The sequence below is a fragment of the Sycon ciliatum genome, chromosome 5 (genome assembly GCF_964019385.1).
Source record: "Sycon ciliatum chromosome 5, ocSycCili1.1, whole genome shotgun sequence".
NCBI classification, from domain to species: Eukaryota; Metazoa; Porifera; class Calcarea; order Leucosolenida; family Sycettidae; genus Sycon; species Sycon ciliatum.
Window position 1 is genome coordinate 14717486 of NC_088647.1, and position 19343 is coordinate 14736828.

Consider the following 19343-nt stretch of genomic DNA (forward strand, 5'->3'; position numbering starts at 1 on the left):
CCGTTCGTGCAGATATCGGCCGGTATTGCACTGGTCCTTGTGCAGTAATACATACATATCCGGTCACTCTATAGCCGATACAGACTGTACTAGTAGTAGATCTACTGATCTTGGCTTCACTCACACGTATACACATTGAAGTAATTAATATACACACAAAAAATCAATGATTATGTAGTCGTGCGAAAAGACAGGCTGCAGATCATATCACACGGCTGTTAGCTGCACTTGGATCGCGGCAACTTAGTTTTCTGCACGTGAACCATGAAAAATCAATGCATGCTCATGCATGTTCATGCATAACCAGTCAGCTGGCCTGCTCGCCCACGCATTTGACAGGTAACAATTCCATCAAATTTGAGATAGCTTCGTTCTAAGTCTCAAAACAGTTCTAAAGTCACCAAACCACGCTGGTAATCGATGGCTATTCAATGTTAACATCTTCAGGAAGACTTCAGCCGTTTCCCTAGAGTTTGGGCATCGTTGCCGTTGTTTTTCACGGTGTTCTTCTTCCTCCTGTCTGGAGCTGCAATTGCATCCTGGAATTATTTGAAAGGTATTTCGTGCGGGCTATGGGGGGTTCCAACAGGCATAAACTGACATCGCTATAGGATAACTGGTAACTTTCACCCTTCAAGGAGGTAGAGCAATGAGAATTTTTTTGTGGCGGTCGTCCAATTTTTGTGGCGGTCGTGGCTGTATTTGTGCACTTCCAAGGCTTTCATTCTGCTTGATACTACTCTCTACTGTATGGGAATCGTTGTTTAGGCACATGTAGCTGTCTTATTTGGTAGATCTGCTGTTTTCAATCACTTGGGACAATTTGTCTAGCCTATTTTGTCTTTCGTTCGTGCCATCTATCAGTTTTGTGGGGTGCCTTGACCTGTATTTGTGAAGTTCTCGAGTAAAGACCCTAATTCTTGACTGGAGTCACGTCTTGAATTGAATTTGCTGGGCGAGCCCTCGTTCACGCAGTTGTCCTTATCGTAATAGTCAATATCTGCTTGCTGGACGGACTAGCGGCTAGAACAGGGATGACCAAATGGTCCAAGTGTGTACTAGTACACGATTATTGTTTCCATCATCGTGAAATCAGCGTTGTGGAATTGCAGCCGTCTGCCTTTGGCACTGAGGACATGAGGAGAGTTGATTGTTACTTCTGCTCAGCAATGAAGCGATCATCAGCTCTCTTTGTTCTAATTATTGAGAGGACATACCGGCATCGCAATCAAGTAAAGATTAGGCAAACCTCGCCTACCTCCAAAGAGAGTCGAAGATATTTTCTCCAAATGCAAAGGCGATCTTTGTGAGTTTGTGACTTGCATTTGCGTGCATACATGAGCAGGTCACGGACCACGGCACGTGCGCGGTTACCATGCCATCTCGAACCGACGCCATCTTTCTAAGTTGCCGCTTCTTGACAGCCGTGATCAGTGCAGCTGGTGTGAAACGGAAATTAATTATTTCGGAAAGACTTTGTAAAGTCATGTGACGTCGTGCACGTGACGCCGCTAGCACGTGTAGATCTACCTAGCGTATGACCTCATGATGACCTTTGGCCTGCATTTCTTCACCTTTTACTTTTTCAATCAAACTCAAACTCAAAGCAGATTTTACCTGCCTTCAGATAAGAAGCTCCTTATTTTACTTCTATTCCCCACCTCCAAGCTTGCAGGGAAGAGTCGCTCCGTACAAGATGATACTACAAAGAGCTCTCTTCCTTACGCTCTGACTTCTTTCAGCTTCTTGTAACACCCTAGCATATCACTATCAGGTATTCTTTGAATTTCAGCATGCCAGGGTTGACCCTGATGATGCAGGCCACGTCCAGTGGCATTGCTCTTCTTCAAACTTGGCCAGTCCTTCTCACGATCGCCCTCAGCGGTGGCTGCTACGCCGTATGGTACCTGCGAGTGATCGCCACCCGTGCGAGAACTGTGGGATCGGATCGTATGCAGGCATTTCTATTGCGCCACGTTCCTGTCCTGGAGCAGCGCCAATGGCCCACGTGGTGGGCATGGCACGCCATGATTAGTACCTTGGCTCGTGTTATTCTTCAGAAAGAAAAGCGTGTCTTCTTTCGCAGGTAAGAGGGAGCATGCATGAGCTACAATGTCAATGTATTTTTTAGGAACCACCGCGTGCCGTGCTATTTTGTCCACATGCAACATGTTTTGCACAAATTAATTTTTTCTCTATGTTGCAACCTACTACAGCTGTAGTGTAGTATCTTATAATCTGACAGTTATGACTACCGAAAAGTACCATTGACACCCCCCCCCCCCCCCCCCCTCCACACACACACACACGCGTCACGCGGCGCTACGTCCCAGCTTCGACAGAGGTGGGAATTAGATGCTGGGTTGTTCACAGTTCCGTCTACAGCTTAGAGGAATACCTTCACTGGTATGTGTTGCGTGATGGCATATACATCCGTCGGCTCAACATAGTATTTCACATAATATGCTGTAGTCGCTTCACAGGTAGAATACCGCACCCCCCTCAAGCGTATGTAACTCTGATCTCCGAGCTATGGGTTCTCTTCACGGCGCGCTCCCTTCATCACCAGTTGAACATCGATTATCCGACCATTCGATTATCCGAAATGGGTTTCCGAATCGCACGTGGCTCAGGCTACGCATTTTCGTACAGGAGCTTGCACGAAAAGTTAGTTGCTGCAGCGCGCACTCGCTGCCTGTACAGTACAACAACTTACACAACTTACGAAAACTAACATGAAAATGACTGTTGTTGCGGAACTTGCGTGTACTGTAATATACCGAACACAGGTATCAGCCTGTGGTGGGATTTTCCTTGTCCGGAACATTTTTATTACCCAAACACCTTCTCAGGGCCCGCTGCCCAAAGGTGGTCGGATAATCGATGTTCAACTGTACTCACTGAAATGACGATCAAGTGACTGGATTTTGAATTTTCTTATGATTAATAGATGCAATGATTTCCACATGGATACTTGCGGGATATGGTAGATCCAAGAGGCAATGCCCATACGCAGACCCTTTTGATTTCTCCGAGAAAAGCACACATGCACTTGTAAGCTCGAAACCGCAGTGCATGCGAATCAATGGTGGTGCAGCGACCTAGCCGATTCCCCAGCCCATGGTGGCGTAGCATGGGTAGTGCACTGCGCCAGACCCACCGGTATGTGTGCAGTTGCCATGGTTCTAGGCAGGTCAAAATAGTAGGGAGGCGGGCAGGGGAAACAGTTACCTCATGAGTCATAACCCATATTTTCCAAAATTGTCTTGCCATGCGAAATGCGACGTACAGAGACGAACCCCCCTCCCCCGACTTCACTCCACACAAATGGTACTTTATGAACCCTCTAGTAGTGTCTATCGACTGCTCAGAAAGCATTGCCAAGTACAGTAAAAAACCTGGTGTAAGCGACCTCTGGGTTTAGCGACCACCTGCTCTCAACGACCGTTTTTCCATGCACCGACAGTTCTTCACAGACACTGCGGGACCTGGTTCAAAAGACCGCCTGGCTTTAATGACCGCTTTTGGTTGCACCGTGGGGTGGTCGCTTAAACCAGGTTTTACTGTACAGCTGTACCCGGCTGACCCCCAGTTCCAGAGCAGACCTTGGCAGTGTTACCAAGTGCCCTCTACCCAAGGCTTGGGTACATGTACTTGAAGTACATGTACGTGCACGAATGTTCACACCATGATTCTGTCAATCTACGTTAGCGCCGGTGGCGGTACATGGAAATCCGGATGCTAAATGTGGCCCGCGCTCCTCTCCAGCATGCGGCCTGCTAGAGTCATCCGCCGTGGCGATGCTGGATTCCACGAGTACGTTCATAGATTCCGGCGTGCAGCCCTCAGCACTGTGTTGCTGGCAGTCAGTCCAGCCCGATCCCCATTGCAATCAGAGTGCGTAAACAAGAGTATGCAACTGTGGTTATGGGTCGGTGCACGGCGCGCTGCCTTCATTACGTAACTACTTGCCTCCAGCACGCTCTGATAGCATGCACTCAAGCCCATAATTTCTTGTACGAGCCCTTCCGTTTTTGCTCTATTCGTTCCAGTACCTACGCGATCTCTAACTTTTGGTGCATGAACTTCAGAAAAGGGAAAGTGCAGTGTTTGATTTTCCGCAGTACGCGGTCTGCAGCTGAATGATGTAATGAACGCAGCGCGCCGCGCATCTGGCCCATAGAAAAGAGATTACAGTTGCTTACTCTTGTTTATGGACTCTTGATTGCAATGGGTTTTATTGTAGATATGCAGTGCTATAAGCCGGCTAAATTCAGCATGCAAAATCTTGAGCGACCAGAGCATCGAGTAAAAAAAAACTACGAAAAGTACTTTGAACACTGGGCCAAGAAATACAAATTCTCATTTGGAAAACTACTCTTTTTGCTATAATCGCTTAGCTTCAAAAAATGTCCAGGTTGTCTTTGTGTGTGTGTGGCAGGCGATGACAGTGTTTGATGAAATCCTTTGACTTGGCCTTCTAAATGACTCCTACAAGTAGTCTGTGGGTGAAACTTGTTCAATGTACAAGTAAAGCTAGTTAGGACTTCCTTGAGTGTTCCCACGGCTGCATGCCCTAGTTTTAGGGTGACGTCATGAATATTTCGGCTCTGCTTTCGAGTACTCGGTTCCACTGTCGTAGTAGTACGGCAGTGTGCTACCAATTGTTGAAATAGTCATGCCTATAAAATCTGCAGCAGGCTCAATGAACGTGTAAACTACACATTGCATTGTCTCGCCGCTGCAGAGAAATACTGGTACTGAGAGACGGCGGACAGGTGGCCCTCGACTGGAATGAGCCACCTGGCCAGGAGAAGAACAGTCGCACGCCCATTGTTCTGCTGCTGCCCGGCATTGCAGGTCAGTATCTGTGGTACTGTAGAATGGCTAGGTGTTTATATGCTAAAGCTTGCATGTAACCCTGCAGCGAAATCCTCGCTCAGTAGTGTCTGGAAGAACACCAGCAACGGCTTAGGGTTTAATTAGCCGATCTTCGATCCGACCGTTCCACTTCCCTGTTTCTTGTAGGCCACCCGAGTGACTTTGGCCAAGATGAGAGTCAATAGTTTCACTCTATGCCACTGGAGCCCTCGTTTATGTTTGGTGAGGCATGAAGTATGGTGTTGGTTAGCGTTGCCAGCCTGCACTCCCCTGCCTGTACAGTAGTGAGTGTGAGTGACCCGTTGATCTTGTCATTGTTGATCCGTTGGAAGCTCTGTTGTAGTGTTGCTATATGTGTGTGGGTGAATGTGTGTGTGTGTGTGTGTGTGTGTGTGTGTGTGTGTGTGTGTGTGTGTGTGTGTGTGTGTGTGTGTGTGTGTGTGTGTGTGTGTGTGTGTGTGTGTGTGTGTGAATGTGTGAATGTGTGTGTGAATGTGTGTGTGAATGTGTGTGTGTGTGTGTGTGTGTATGTGTGAATGTGTCTGTATGTTGGCACCCGGTATACGGGTATCTATGCTGATGGCAGGTTCCAGCAAGGAAGGCTACGTGAGCAACGGTGCTGCCATATGCTCCGACTTGGGCTACCAGTACGTAAAGAAATGCATTCGAAACTTTCCGCAGTTACAAGTATCATGAACTTTACGATGTAATGCTTTGGCATACCAAACTTCTGAAGTGGTGTCAATCAGAACCCGTCTCGACAATGTATGCAGCTTGCATCTGGCCAGCAATATACATGTATCCTTACTGTGGCTGTGCTGTTTCCTGGTGGCATTCATCTCCTTGTCACACAACCTTTTTATGTGTAAAGCCTAATTCATACTTCATAGCTGTGTGGTGTAGACCAGGCTGAATAGTGGCGGTCAATTCTTCAGCCTTGCAAGCTGTTGAATAGTGCAATCCCAGCACAAGTTGCTGTGGCTTCTGCTGTAGCATCGCTATCATCGCCTCTGGCGATGGGCGTCAATGGTGTGTGTGTGTGTGTGTGTGTGTGTGTGTGTGTGTGTGTGTTGGATTGCTCAGGAGTGTGATATTCAGCAATCGAGGTCAAGGCGGGGTATCTATCACGGTGAGTGCTAGCCTGCTGGACAAAGTTATTGTTACGAGATACTCAGTCTGCGGACAGAATTGTTTTGTCCTTTGTGGACTCATCGGCGCAGCACAGAGAAGACGAGGCCAAACCTGAGAGCAATGAAAAGAATTCATAACCAGATTTTAACGAGTCGAGAATGTACCTTGCCTTATTACAAGATTATAAACTGTGGCATGCTATTGTTGTTGCCTCCTGCTCCTTTTTTTTGGTTTTGACAGTCTGCGCGTGGCTACAATGCAGCGTGTTGTGAAGACCTGTGTGAGGTAGTCATTCATGTCCAGTCCACGTCACCTCAAAGTCCGATGGTCGTATGCGGTTTTTCTATGGGAGGGTATGTTGTTGCTCTTGTTCTTGTTGTCGTTCTTGTCATTGTATTCCTTTATTTCAAAGTTGTGCAGAGCCTGGGCAATGCTGCCTCCTTACCATAGACCAGGAGTAGTAAAATACCAGTATTTTACTACTCCCTGCCACAGCCCCTTGTCCTCTGGGTGATCCCTGTTAATGAGTCAACTTAACAAAAGTAATAAGGATCGACATCTGTGACAATATCCTATCTGTTGTGATCATTTCGAGCATAGAAAAGTGTGCCTTGTGGGGAAATGCTGCATATAGTATTAACTGGTGACAGACAAAGAGATACGTTGTCATGTGTTTGCTTTTCTGAATCCCACGCTACAGTATGATTTCCTCACACTTCTTCGGCAAGTACAGTCGCGAGAAACAGCTGGCACCATCAGCAAGGGCAGATCCCAGCTCGCCGCCAACATGCATCGCTGAGTGCAACGTCGTCGGTGGCATTGGTATGTCAATGCCCTGGGATCCGATCAAGTCTCGCAAGTCGCTGGAGTCGACCGCGCTGAATCGTTCTCTTAATCGCCGCATCACCAGCGACCTACACAAGTTTGTGCACAGGTAAGAGGAATCTACAGTCAGTAAGTGATCAGGTCTTGTTCAGTCAACGATCAGTCTAATATCGGTTGCAGGTCTGAGAAAAATATGCCACAGTTTCATTCTGGTATTCTGGGTGCCTACGAAGCACCTGTGTTGAGAGCATTGTGCCAATTATTTGATGATCGTACTTCAGAATGGTGAAACAGCTGTCGGTAGGAATTTCAGTATCCGCACCCGTCACCCTTCATTGTTGGAATTATTGTTGTGTGTAATGGCTACCAAGGGTAGTAGCTAGTTGGCTGAAGACTGCCTTTAGAATATTATTCTGTTACCGGAAAGAGACTTTCTTTTCTGGTGTGATGCCACGCAGGCAAGAATTGGGCACTTTCTCTGCTATTGTTCATTCCCCCCCCCCCCCTTTCTTCATTTGTGTGTCACTGGTCATCTTGTGCAGATGCTCTGTGGATAACATGGAGTACAAGAACGTGATCGAGTCGGTACCCGGTGGTTATAGCCATGTCATGCAGGTATGGAAGTTGCTTTCAATCTCTCTTGACGATGACCTGTTGCCAGCACCCTGGCTGATGTTTTTGAACACCCGTTCTCCCGATATGCTGTTTGCAGGGCCAGGCCCTCAGTTCGAGCACGTTGCATATCGTATATCTGTACTGCATATCAGTCATCAACATTATCATTATTTATAATACTTCTGAAGTATTTTCAGCGAATTTGAACAGATGATGTGGGCTTGTTCAGCAGATGTGTTTATTGTGTCACACTGCTTTTGTTTTGCAGTACCGGGTATTGGTGTGGGATAACATACTGTACAGGCAGAAAATTTCATCGGTCAATAATTTCGTCCTACTCCAAAGAAAGCGAGTTCGTCCAGTTGTAAAATTTGTCCATGGATCATAAGAGTGTATTGAAAAGCTGCACAAGTCGACATTCATCCGGCATTTAAAATTTAGTCCAAAAGCTCCTTGGACGAAAAAGACGAAATTAAATTCCAGACGAATATTTCTGCGTACCGGTACACAGTAATCCCTGCTTTTACAAGTATCTAGGATGTAGTTAGTTTGACAGCATGAAACAAGGTGGAGGACACTGACCTCCACCTTGTTTCATGCTGTCAAACTAACTACATGTGTGAACTATAACAAGGTTTATCTAATACTAGTACAGTGGATATCGGTTATAAAGTCATCGGACATAGTGATAAACCGGCTATGTTGATACAAAATGAAGATATCAAAAGCAAAACCAGAAAAAAGCCAGTCAAATAAATTATCATTATAAGGCCAAAACAAATAATGACCTTGTTTCCGGTCGCCCGACCGGGCCACTTTTTCCCAAATTCTGAAACTTTTTTTTGGTCCCAAATGTATACAAACGGTGGCATTGCCATGTGTGCAAGTGCACTCAACGAGCCATAACTCAGTCAAATATCAACCGAATTCCACAATCGAAACACCTACAAGGTAGCAGAGATTCTCAGCTGGCGGCTCGAAAACCTCCGGGGTCGATACAAGCTAGAATAACGGAGCTGGAAGGACTCGAACTGTTTGCTTGATTTCTCAGGATGTACGAAAACAGGAATACACCACACGCTGTACAAGAACAGTGAGTCAGTCAACTTTGACATTGATCCTTGCCATGATATATGTACAATGTACATGTGTAGGTGCTCTTCTCCATCAATACCACAATGATTGAGGAACCAAAAAAAGTATCCAAAAAAAGTTTCATTCCGGCCGACCGAGTCTCCCTTTTCAGGGGTTGCCGACCGGAAACAAGCCTATTTTTTGTTTTGGCCTAACCAATATATTGGATATAGCGATAAATCGGCTATAAGGATACAGAATCACCATTCAAATCACCTCTTTGTGCAGAAAAATTATCGTCTATAGTGATAGAAACACACGAGTGTGAGGCATTGATGTCTCGACTTGGAGCCACATGTGTGTGTATTCTGGTCTGATGCTTCCTGGATGATGCCTTTGGGCCAAGAAGTTCTTCACTCTAGGCTGGGGAAGGTGCAGCAGCATGCACCATGTATCAGTACGCTACATTAACGCGATCGAATACCCACACGTTTATAATGTGTATGTATGACGAGCGCAGTTGAAAATCGCCTGTAGTGATATACCGGTTATAGTGATAACATGTGAAAAATCAGAAGGGCACGTTATAACCAACATCTACTGTATTGTACTAGTATTGGGTTATATATATATATTTTTTATTGGGTTATATAATTAGTATCTTGTATGTATCAGGCAAAGATGTGTGTGCTGCGTCCCTGTTCCTTCCTATTGCATGCAGGCGAGCACAATCAGTGAATTCGACCAGCGCTGCGTCGTGCCGACTTTTGGTTTCTCGTCGCTGGATGACTACTACCAGCGGGCATCGCCAGAGAGACACATTGCGGACGTCACCATTCCCGTGCTCTATTTGCACGCGGCTGACGACATGTTTGTACTGGGAGATGGTTAGTGCTACGATGTTTTATTGTTTTGGTTATAAGTTAGGAACTGTTCACAATTCTTTTTGCCTCTATTCCCCCTTGAGGGGAAATGGTGGTAAAAGCACGCCTGGCAAAATGGCGGTATATGCACGCCTGTCGGTTTTTTTGCCACGTTTTCTCGCCTATAGTAGAAACTGTATAATTATTATAATATAATGCTGCATTGTAGTCTTGACAGCGTTCCACCTGATGGGACTACATCAAGGGCTTGTGAGGAGCGTAAAGCTTGTTTCTCCAGTCCTGTTATCTAGCTTCCCGTAGAACTAACCGTCACTCGTCCTTTGTTCTGTTCTTGTGCCTGGCCTAGATTTACCAACAGAGAAGATCAGAGCAAGCCAGTACTGTGCAATGGTCATAACTAAGTGGGGTGGACATTTGGGCTTCCTGGAGGGGACCATTCCGACAGGGGACACGTTTGGCGACAAACTCCTAGCACAGTACGTAAAAGCAGTCATGGACCACAGCGGTGAGCTCCAGCGACCCAGTGCGTGAAAGCAGTCATGGACCACGGCGGTGAGCTCCAGCGACCCAGTGCGTGAAAGCAGTCATGGACCACGGCGGTGAGCTCCAGCGACCCAGTGCGTGAAAGCAGTCATGGACCACGGCGGTGAGTTCCAGCCACCCACACCAAGCTAACCGCTAGCACAATACGTGAAAGCAGTCATGGACCATGGCGGTGAGCTCCAGCGACCCACACCAAGCTAACCGAATCAGGTTTCTTCAAGTACCTACTATAACCAGTGAAGCAGTACGTGAAGGGCCCTTAGCGCTAGCTCGGCCTTGATACATCAGGGTAGCTTTTGATCCACCGCCTCAGCCACATTTTTTTCAGTTTAGCTTGCAATTAGGCAGCAGTAACATACTGCTCCCTGCGCCTGTCATCTTCTGTACTCGAGATTAGCTCTAGCAAAACCGTCGGATAAGTCGGGACATTTGTCAAATTATTACTGAAGTATTTATATCACGGCATCCGTCTGGGGGCACTTTTCCACTGCTCTGCTGCGTGTTAAGTGGATCTTCATGAAGATGTAATCTAGCAGTTGAACAACGGAACGTTTTAGTCAGGTGATCACCATCTCTTATTACTCTTTATTACACATCAGGTGACCGTTTCCAGGTCTACAACCAATCAGCGACCAGATAGAGCGGGCAATATTTCTCCATACAAGCCCGCTCAGGCGGTCCAATATTACACGATATTGCCCGGCTAATAACACATACTTAGTAGTACCACAAATTTATACTGTTGAAATTATATCAACTCCCTCAAACTTTTGAATATTATTATTTTTTTATTATTACTCATAAAAAGGACACACTTCAGGCTCATTACGAACATCTTGAAAGTTTTTGTTTTTACAAGTATACTTTCAAGCCTTCTCGTCAGGTGAAATACAGGCAAGGGAAAAGGAACAGGAACAGTGGATTAAGTACAGTAAGGAGGTGGTAAAACAGCGCAAAGAAGAAGATAGCTAAAGTAAACAGCGAAATTGCGTGACCTATACACATAGCAATAATGACACAAAGGTGCAAGTGCGAGAAAACTCAATAAGCGTGACATGTAGTGCGACAACAAGAGACAACCACTGGACATAACTAACGAGGTTTTGTCGACCTGAGGTTGCGTTTGGTTGGGCATTTTCAGAATGGAAATGATAACCATTCTGGAATGGGAATCGGCAAGAATCACCTGACCAAACTAACGCGCCAGAATCAATTAGGAATCACTTGATATAACAATTCCATGATGTCGTTGTGGAACGGCGGCTGTCTTTTCTTTTACCCAACTCTAGTTTCCTTGGGAGAATCCTGGTACTTCTGAGTGCATGATTTGAGGCACTTGAACCTGTTGCTGCATTGTTTGGCTCGTGGCAGCCATTATCATTATTTTTTGATTTCGGAATGAGAATGCCCATTCCAGCATGTGAGGTGGAATGATCATTCTCCAAAAAGAATCATTCTCAGCGATTCCCATTCTGGAATCATGTGGAATGTGACCAACCTAACGCACTTTTTTGACCAACCAAACGGGCGAGAATGATTCCCATTTGGGAATGTGACCAACCAAACGTAACCTAAGTGTGAATTTATTTTGCTTCTGCTTGCAAAGGTTGGGTTTCTTTGTGTGGATGTATACAGCTTCCAAAACATTCAGCAATGATCTAGCACTGCGTACACGTGACACAATCGAAAAACAATCATCTGAATACACAGCACGACAATCAGGATGCTCAAACAAATGACTAGCAATGGACGACTCGTACTTATCAGAACTAACAAGTAACATCAGAACAATCAGCATGTGCGGTGGACACATCCGGTATCACATATATATGTACATGGCTAGTCGAGTGGAGTATTATCGCATTTTTGTCTCAGAGGAAACTATTTATTATTATTATTTTCAAATGTTGAAATGTTAGTTCGTTACGTACATGTACTTTGCTAGTATATGCGGCAGTCACGCACTGCCGTCAGAATACAGTGGGTACGTGTTGCGACTCGTGTGAGTATCCCATCCCTGGAGTGGTCCACTCCTGGGCTGTATCCGCATGAGATTCTGCCACAGTGGAATCCGAAACACTGAACTCTGGCACGTTGTCATCATCACCCCACGAGCACGCAGCCCAAGATCCTCGTACTGCTCTACCAGATTCAGCTACAGGAGCAACAAGAGAAGAATGGAGCTATTTTTCTTCATGGGCAAGACCAGAGGATCGATTTCAAATTTGAGACTCAAGTGGCACCAGGTGGGAGATAATACAGATACGCAGACACAGCATACACGACCTACACATGCACAGTGACACACATAATTATACTTTTTTTTTTTTTTTTTGAAGTATCAAGTAAGTACATGCACTTCTAGAGCAGAAAATAAAATGCACACCAGTAACCTACTGAGCTACAAGCAGTACGAGTACTTCAGACTAAAAAATAGGATCTTGTTCAAGTGTGTACTCCTAAATGCATAAAAAAGGGCATTAGAATTAAAACGTGGAGCGATTCTGTCGTGCTAGATGTGGGTTGAACTGGCTCGAGTAGCGAGCCACAGGGACATTGGTTTGGTCAGCGGGCGTGGGGTCTCCTCGTGCTTTGGCCAGCACCTGCTCCGCTCGGTGGCGTTCTTGCTGCTCGCGCCGCAGACGCTCCTGCCGCAGCTGCTGCATCTTTGCTGCTCCGCTAAGGGAGCTGCTTGCTGCCGGGGTCGACGAGTGCCGGTGGTGGGTCTTGTGAGTGTGACGCTTCGAATAGGACTTGTCTCGCGATTCTCGGTGACGATCGGCCTCTTCCTTCTTGCGCAAGTAGTCGTTCATGCGATGCAGGGGGTCGGAGGCCCGCTTGAACTTTTCCGACTTCTTCCCACGGATGTCGTCTTCCTTTCTTCTCTGTTCAGAGTCCTTGTCGTACCATGCCTTACCCACAACTTCAGCAGAGCTCTGCCCAAGGTAGGTGAGAATGCCGATGCGCTTTTCAAGTTTCTCCTGCTCGTCTTTCTTCTCCGCTTCGTGTTCCTTGTTCTTGACACTGGCCGACTTCACGCCGGCCTCTGCTGCTGCAAAGAAGTTCACGTGCTCCAGCTGGTCGGCCGACTCGGCCCTTTCCACCGCTGCGCCCGTCTGCTCCGCTCGTGTGGACTGCGCTTGACTCTTGATAGCGCGCTGTCTCAGGACCTGCATGCGTGCTTCCTGCTCAGCCAGGTCAACACGCCGCTGTCTCTCTTCCTCTTCTTCGAGTGCCTGTGCTTCATCACGACGAACTCGAGCAATGTTATCCTTATTGCGGACATGGAACCTAACAGAAAAGAAATCAGACACGAGAAAACAAAACAGCACAAATCAAGACATATTCAAGACACGAGTGCGGTTTTGAATTTTTTTACTCAACGTGGAAACCTATAACACTCAAACGTCTCTTATCCGGACGCCTCAGATACGGGCACGTCTCTCTTCCGGGCACCTTCAGCTTGAGTTCCTATGGCGAAAATGCTTCGAATTTGGGGGTCTGAGATAGGGGCAGTGCCCCCCTGCCCCCCCCCCCCCCCCAAGGTGCCCGGATAAGAGACGTCCGAGGGTACCCTGTACTTGGAAGCAGGAGATGCATTTAACTTGTCGAACTATTGGTACTGCATGCAATGATTAGCCAGAATGATAGCAGAATCCCTCCACCAGCGTCTTCCTCCCGGACTTCTAAAAAATCGGACACAGAACCAGTATGTGGAGCACAAGTTCGCTCTCAAAAGACTGTCTGGATTTACAAGCAGTTGTTTGCTTTCCTTTATTGCAATAGCACACGTATACCATGGCCCCTTGTGTATTCGTGCATTGCAAGGCACCACTGTTCTAGTACATGTATAGTGGAACTCACTTGGGACATACTCTTGCTTACATGTACAGTACAGTGTACCAACATATTGGTCCATACTGAAATACGTTTGTATAAGAAGTACTTGTACCTCGGATACTGAGTACACTTCCCTGCTGCAGATGGGGTACATCTTATCCGAGTTCCACTGTTACATGTAATTGTGCTTCCGACCTTTGTTTCTCGCATATCATTCTCATCTAAATTTCTTTAGCCTTTTTTTTATCCAACCGTTACAAATCAAAACACTGCTGCATTGAAATCGTACATCATCTAAGTCTATACTACAGGAGAGACTCCAAGGACAAGTACTAGTATCCAATTTCCTTTGGAGAAGTATACAATGCGATACATTGATAAAACATGGACAACGACTACAGTTCTCTCACCTTTTCTTCGGGAGGATGTTCATCTTGATCACACCAAGTAAGTTTCCAATGCAATCACGGTCACGGGAAACAGCGACAAAGACACAACGAAAATGGGATGTACATGTACCAGTACTCTCGAAAAGAGTAGAGCTCCTATCTTTGCTCTAGCTAGCTACGAACATGTGAAAATTATTAATTTTGAAAAGGGGAAGACTTTTAAAATACATGTGCATGTTTTATGAATAATGTTTATGATCGATTGTATTGTTGCAATGACGTATTGATACTGTAATGATGAGAATATTATGACATCACTGACCAGTGCTCACGTGATCAAGATGACAGCACGCGCACTGCCATATCGATCATTTGACTTGAATAGTGTTTAGCACTCTTCGCCATGCAATCCTTTGGTTTGAGTTTGACTCTGAGTGAAGCCTTCAATCAATAATACAACATGATCAGTAACGACAGGGGTTCCCTATGCAATAAAAGAGACTATCCCAGCTGTATTAATTTATCAAGACTACACAACGCAAACATATTCTCCGCCCCGCTACTCTCGCGCTTGCTCCAGTTCATGCATACACTCACACCACTTTCCAGAACAATGCAACAACACCGACGGGTTTAGCTGCTACAAGACGAGAGAGAACAATGGCCAGTTTCCCCACGTGCACGCACAAGAACCCAAAATACCGTGCTGCGTTCGCACTGCACCTTTCTCATTTTTTCATTTCATCCAGGCAACGATAACCAAATTGTATTCCTGCCCCACACAACTTGGAACCAAAACAACAGAACCACAACCATCCCACAGAATATAACTCAAGAGGAAAAAATGTCATCCGAGACACAAGTTGAAGATAAAATGCAACTTAAAAAAAGTACAAAGGCATTCATAACAAGCCAGCCGAGCAAAATGAAAACAATCAGCAGAAACATAGCATAGGCGGCAAAAAGAAGAGAGAGAGAGAGAGAGAGAGAGAGAGAGAGAGAGAGAGAGAGAGAGAGAGAGAGAGAGAGAGAGAGAGAGCGCCAGCACCCAGTGTGGATCCGCGAGGAGAGGCAAAATTTAAGTGGCGATCAGCTATGGAGAATACGTGACAGATATCTAAAACCTAAAGAGAACTAGTAGAAATAAATGCTCGCCAGCAGTACCTGCTACCACTATTTTTGATGTCGGAGAAAGAAGCCCTCGACCTCCACCGCCTGAAGAATATTAGGAGTGGAGGGAGCAGGACGTGGCTCTGAAAACTGTACATTGGCAGGGCGTGATCTGATCTGGGTTGGATTGAATTGTAGATTGTGTTTCATGATGGCTAAAGCAGAGCCAGCTTAGTCAAGAGCAAGGCTAGCAGAGAAAACGTTAGCAGCAAGAGAGAGAGAGATGGGGGGGGGGGGGGGGGGGGGGGGGAGTGTATGAGGGATGGCCTATTGTTCAAATTTCTTGTACGTGACGCCATCGGGTGGCTTCACTTCTGTTTTCTGTTGCCCGATCTCACCCCAATTGGTACTGAGGACAGTTCCGCCACTTTCAGAGAAGGACTTGTTCATTGCACGCCTCACTTCATCATTGCCATCGCCGTAAATCTGCTGGAACAGCTTCTGCAAAGCCGCATCTCCTTCTGGTTTCTCATTCTTCTCCGCCTCCTTGATGTCGCGCTCAATCTTGTTCCAGTCCTTGGGGGCGGCTGATGGATAGGTGTGCGCCGCTGCACTGCTCGCAGAATCTACATCAACACAGTATATGGAGACAATCTAACTCACCGAAACGAACATTCTCTCTCTCTCTCATAATTATAATTATAGTGGAGATGGCATTTTAATAAAAAAGGAAGCGTAGGTTTATACATGTTTCACCAAAACTAGACGACCACAGCAACTCTCTGTGAGATTCCGCTTAAAAATTCAGGGCTGAAGGATGCACCTCTACACACAGGCTCGGGCGCTGCACACTGCCCACATTCCGCAGCCACAACCTATGGAATTAGCTGGACCATTCCTTCAGTATCAATCCGGTACGGCTTCCAGCTTCCAAGCATGTTTTATGTCTCAGGGACTACGGAAGGTTTTGCATGTGATGCGTATACTGTAGTAGGCACTGCTTTTGAATCTACCGTAATACGCGTGAAATCATTGCACCCAAACTGTACGACAATTCAAAGCAAGTCAGCTTGATCATCATTGCACTACGTAATGAAGACAGTGCGTTGATACAAACAAAGATTACAAAAGATTACTATTCAGGGGAGCCGCCATGACCTACCAGCGGTGGCAAACGTTTTTACAGCAGCCTGTTGCTGGCCGTCATCCTCCAGCGTTGACCATCTCACACCTTCGGCCTTCTTCATTTTTAATTCAATCTACAAAGTTGCCGAAGAAACAATTGCAACATGAGAGTGAATGAGGACGAGTGCCCACCCTTACCCTAACAGATGTACAAGAGAATCAATTATCCGAACCCTTCGAGGCAGTGCCGCAGACACTCTTCAGAATTGGTTCAGATAAGATAAGGGAAAGGTTCGGACAGTGAGAGTCATAGTTATGTGTGCAGTATGGCTCATACATGCATAAGATACAGTTTCATCATTGAACACGCATACAAGATAGCTGTTCAGAAGGGGTTCAGATAATGAGAGTCACAGATATGTGTGCAGTATGACCCCATGCATGCATAAGATACAGTTTCATCATCAAACGTGCATACAAGAGTATGTAAAAGTACAGTAGCGCTCGGTGAAATCCGACCCAAAGTGCAAAGCTGGCGCCCTGGACTAGTTCCGATTACATCATTGTACTTGTACATGTGTACATCCAGCCGCATCTGTGCCACTTCCAGGGCGTCAAGGACGGGCTAGTTAGAATATCTGCACCAGAAACACTAGTAGTTACGCAGCAGCATCAGCATCACTCACCTTGGTGCCGAGGATCTTGGTGATGCATTGGTCTGGGAGGATGGTCCGTGCCAGGTCCAGCTCTAGCATGTAATCACTGCCACCGGACAGCTTGATAGATACACTTACCTAAGAAAACGAACACCAGAGAAAGGACACTGACTGCTTTGTATGCCTGCTTGACAAGTTTAAGACCTGCAATCAGAAGTGGCTTGCATGGCACAGTACAGGCGGATGCTTGCAGCCATGTCCATGCAAGAGCTGTACATGTCATGGGGATAGCGGAACCAACATGGCCAATATTATGTGACCCAGGGATCAATTGGAGTGGAGTTGGACCAGACACGTTGCTCCGTTTGACCATGTGCTGGGCGTGGAGCATCTCCAGGGTGTGTCTTATACGTCTGACACGCTCACGCGAGTCACATGATCCATGAGCTGTGCACGAATGATGCAAGCTGAAAGGTGCAGCCCTGAAGTACCAGTAGGCAGCGTGGCCATTCATGCGCACGTGCTGAACACATTCCCATCATTATCGCACATGCTGGTATAATGTACTCACTGATTTCTCGCCATACTGCACATCAACGTCTTCCGCCTTGGCATTCTTGTGTAGGACGCTGACGACGACGGCAATTTCCGTTTGATACCATTCGTGCCTGGCCAGATCCAAACCGACACACAAACATGCATGTGTATACATGCAATATGCAGTTATGCACGCACAAGAACACCAGAAAGAAACCGCACACAAACCATCTGCTGCAAGGACGACATGGACACGATATACGCATGGCCACACCCATCGCCCTAATTCAGCAGCAGGCGGAGCATGAATACAGTGCAGTGCCTCATTAGTTTGAGGCGCTGCAAAGGGACATCTGGCCAAGAGTAGTCGTATTGAGACATTCAGCAGCTTCTAGGCCAGTACATGTAGTGTCCTGTCGATGTCAACAGTGCTGTCTTGCAGGGTTAAGAAGGTACATACGGTTTACGGGGTGTTAGCAGCGGTCGCGAGTTCCCTTCGGGATCAGACACAATCATTTACTCTTTTTTGTTGTTGTTACTTTTAAGAAGTGGCATATCTGATTGTTATGAAAGCAACACCAGTCCTGCAGCAGCTATCAGGGCAAGGAAGAGGGGCAAGGTGATGGGCAATACCATACTCACCCCGGGATGCTACGTACATGCAGTACCGCTGGAAGCAGTTTTCGATTGGTCCGGTAGTTTCATGGCCTTTTATACTCTGTGTGTGATATGGTGGGTACACACGTCCTCCACAGTAGGAAACATTTGTTGGTGGCCAACAAGTTGGTCCGGTGATAAGCTGACCAACGGGACCGGTTCCGGCGGGCCTGACATGTACAATGCCGCTTAATTTAAACATGAGCACAATGAGATTGTGCCACTGCAGGTGTAGGTGCATGAGAAGACTGAATATTCAGAAAGTGTCAGTGAAGACATGCTATTACCCGTACTGCTCTATGAAATCTGATCGAGTGAGTCAAGTGTGCGCCGAGCGCTGCGCAACCCTACGCCTTCGGACACTGGGATATTCAGATGACTGTTGTTCACACGTGCAAGGCACAAAGTCTCTCTGTCTCTCTGTCGTCTCGACATTGCTTTGAATTCATTCATTTCTAAGGGAACATATGCTGGCTTGTAAACTTGTGATAGCGAAGACTCCACTGAGGGAGTTCATGCTGGTGTTCATGCGAGTTTTTCGTGAAGTGTAAATGAATGGGGGTGGAGCGGGCGTGCAATTAGAAAATATACAAGAGGCAGGAACATGCTGGGTAATCTCCAATTGAGCCTCGACTGCAGTAATGCTACTTGTACACATAGGATGAAGGTGGTGCAATACCTACCATGTACCAGTACCTGAAAAAAAAACAAGATGTTCATGTAAGACTCACCGAATTTTCGACATCTTTGAATGACGACGCCGACCGTTGGTAGTTCCGTATGGTTAGGTGTAAACAATTCAATACAAAATAGCAGCCTGTGAAGAGATCGACCAACTGGTGAAGAAATTTCTCAGAAAGACAGCGGAAAGTTCAAACGCAGTCCTTGTCAATGAGTTGAATGAATTGTTGAAGAGTTGCAGGAAATGTCAAAAAGTCACTTCGCGAGTCGAAATCGCGAACGCGATAATATCGCGTTCGCGATAATAATAATAATATCTACGAATAAAATAAAAAAAATTATGTGCTCGCTCGCGGCCAGAAGGCGGTGTTTCCCCTTTTTAGGTCTGTGCCATA

The 19343-nt window shown here is 46.4% G+C and overlaps 3 protein-coding genes across 3 annotated transcripts; 1 reads left to right on the forward strand and 2 right to left on the reverse strand.

The window, feature by feature from the left end:
• Nucleotides 1-1615: 1615 nt before the first annotated feature.
• LOC135817750 (protein ABHD1-like) lies at nt 1616-10816 on the forward strand. The gene is made up of 9 exons (XM_065330993.1): nt 1616-2086; nt 4748-4860; nt 5468-5528; nt 5965-6010; nt 6253-6365; nt 6713-6946; nt 7380-7452; nt 9248-9413; nt 9757-10816. Exons 1-9 carry the CDS (start codon nt 1794-1796, stop codon nt 9939-9941), a joined length of 1284 nt encoding a protein of 427 aa, XP_065187065.1. The 5' UTR covers nt 1616-1793; the 3' UTR covers nt 9942-10816.
• An 817-nt stretch (nt 10817-11633) lies between these two features.
• LOC135817742 (leukocyte receptor cluster member 1 homolog) lies at nt 11634-14378 on the reverse strand. The gene is made up of 2 exons (XM_065330981.1): nt 14204-14378; nt 11634-13244 (listed from the first exon to the last, which is right to left on the reverse strand). The coding sequence occupies exons 1-2, from the start codon at nt 14224-14226 to the stop codon at nt 12440-12442; spliced, it is 828 nt and encodes a 275-aa protein (XP_065187053.1). The 5' UTR covers nt 14227-14378; the 3' UTR covers nt 11634-12439.
• Nucleotides 14379-14981: 603 nt separating this feature from the next.
• LOC135817753 (protein SGT1 homolog) lies at nt 14982-19180 on the reverse strand. Its single transcript, XM_065330996.1, has 5 exons — nt 18999-19180; nt 17645-17741; nt 17104-17211; nt 16455-16551; nt 14982-15918 (listed from the first exon to the last, which is right to left on the reverse strand). The coding sequence occupies exons 1-5, from the start codon at nt 19010-19012 to the stop codon at nt 15620-15622; spliced, it is 615 nt and encodes a 204-aa protein (XP_065187068.1). The 5' UTR covers nt 19013-19180; the 3' UTR covers nt 14982-15619.
• Between the last annotated feature and the right edge of the window lie 163 nt (nt 19181-19343).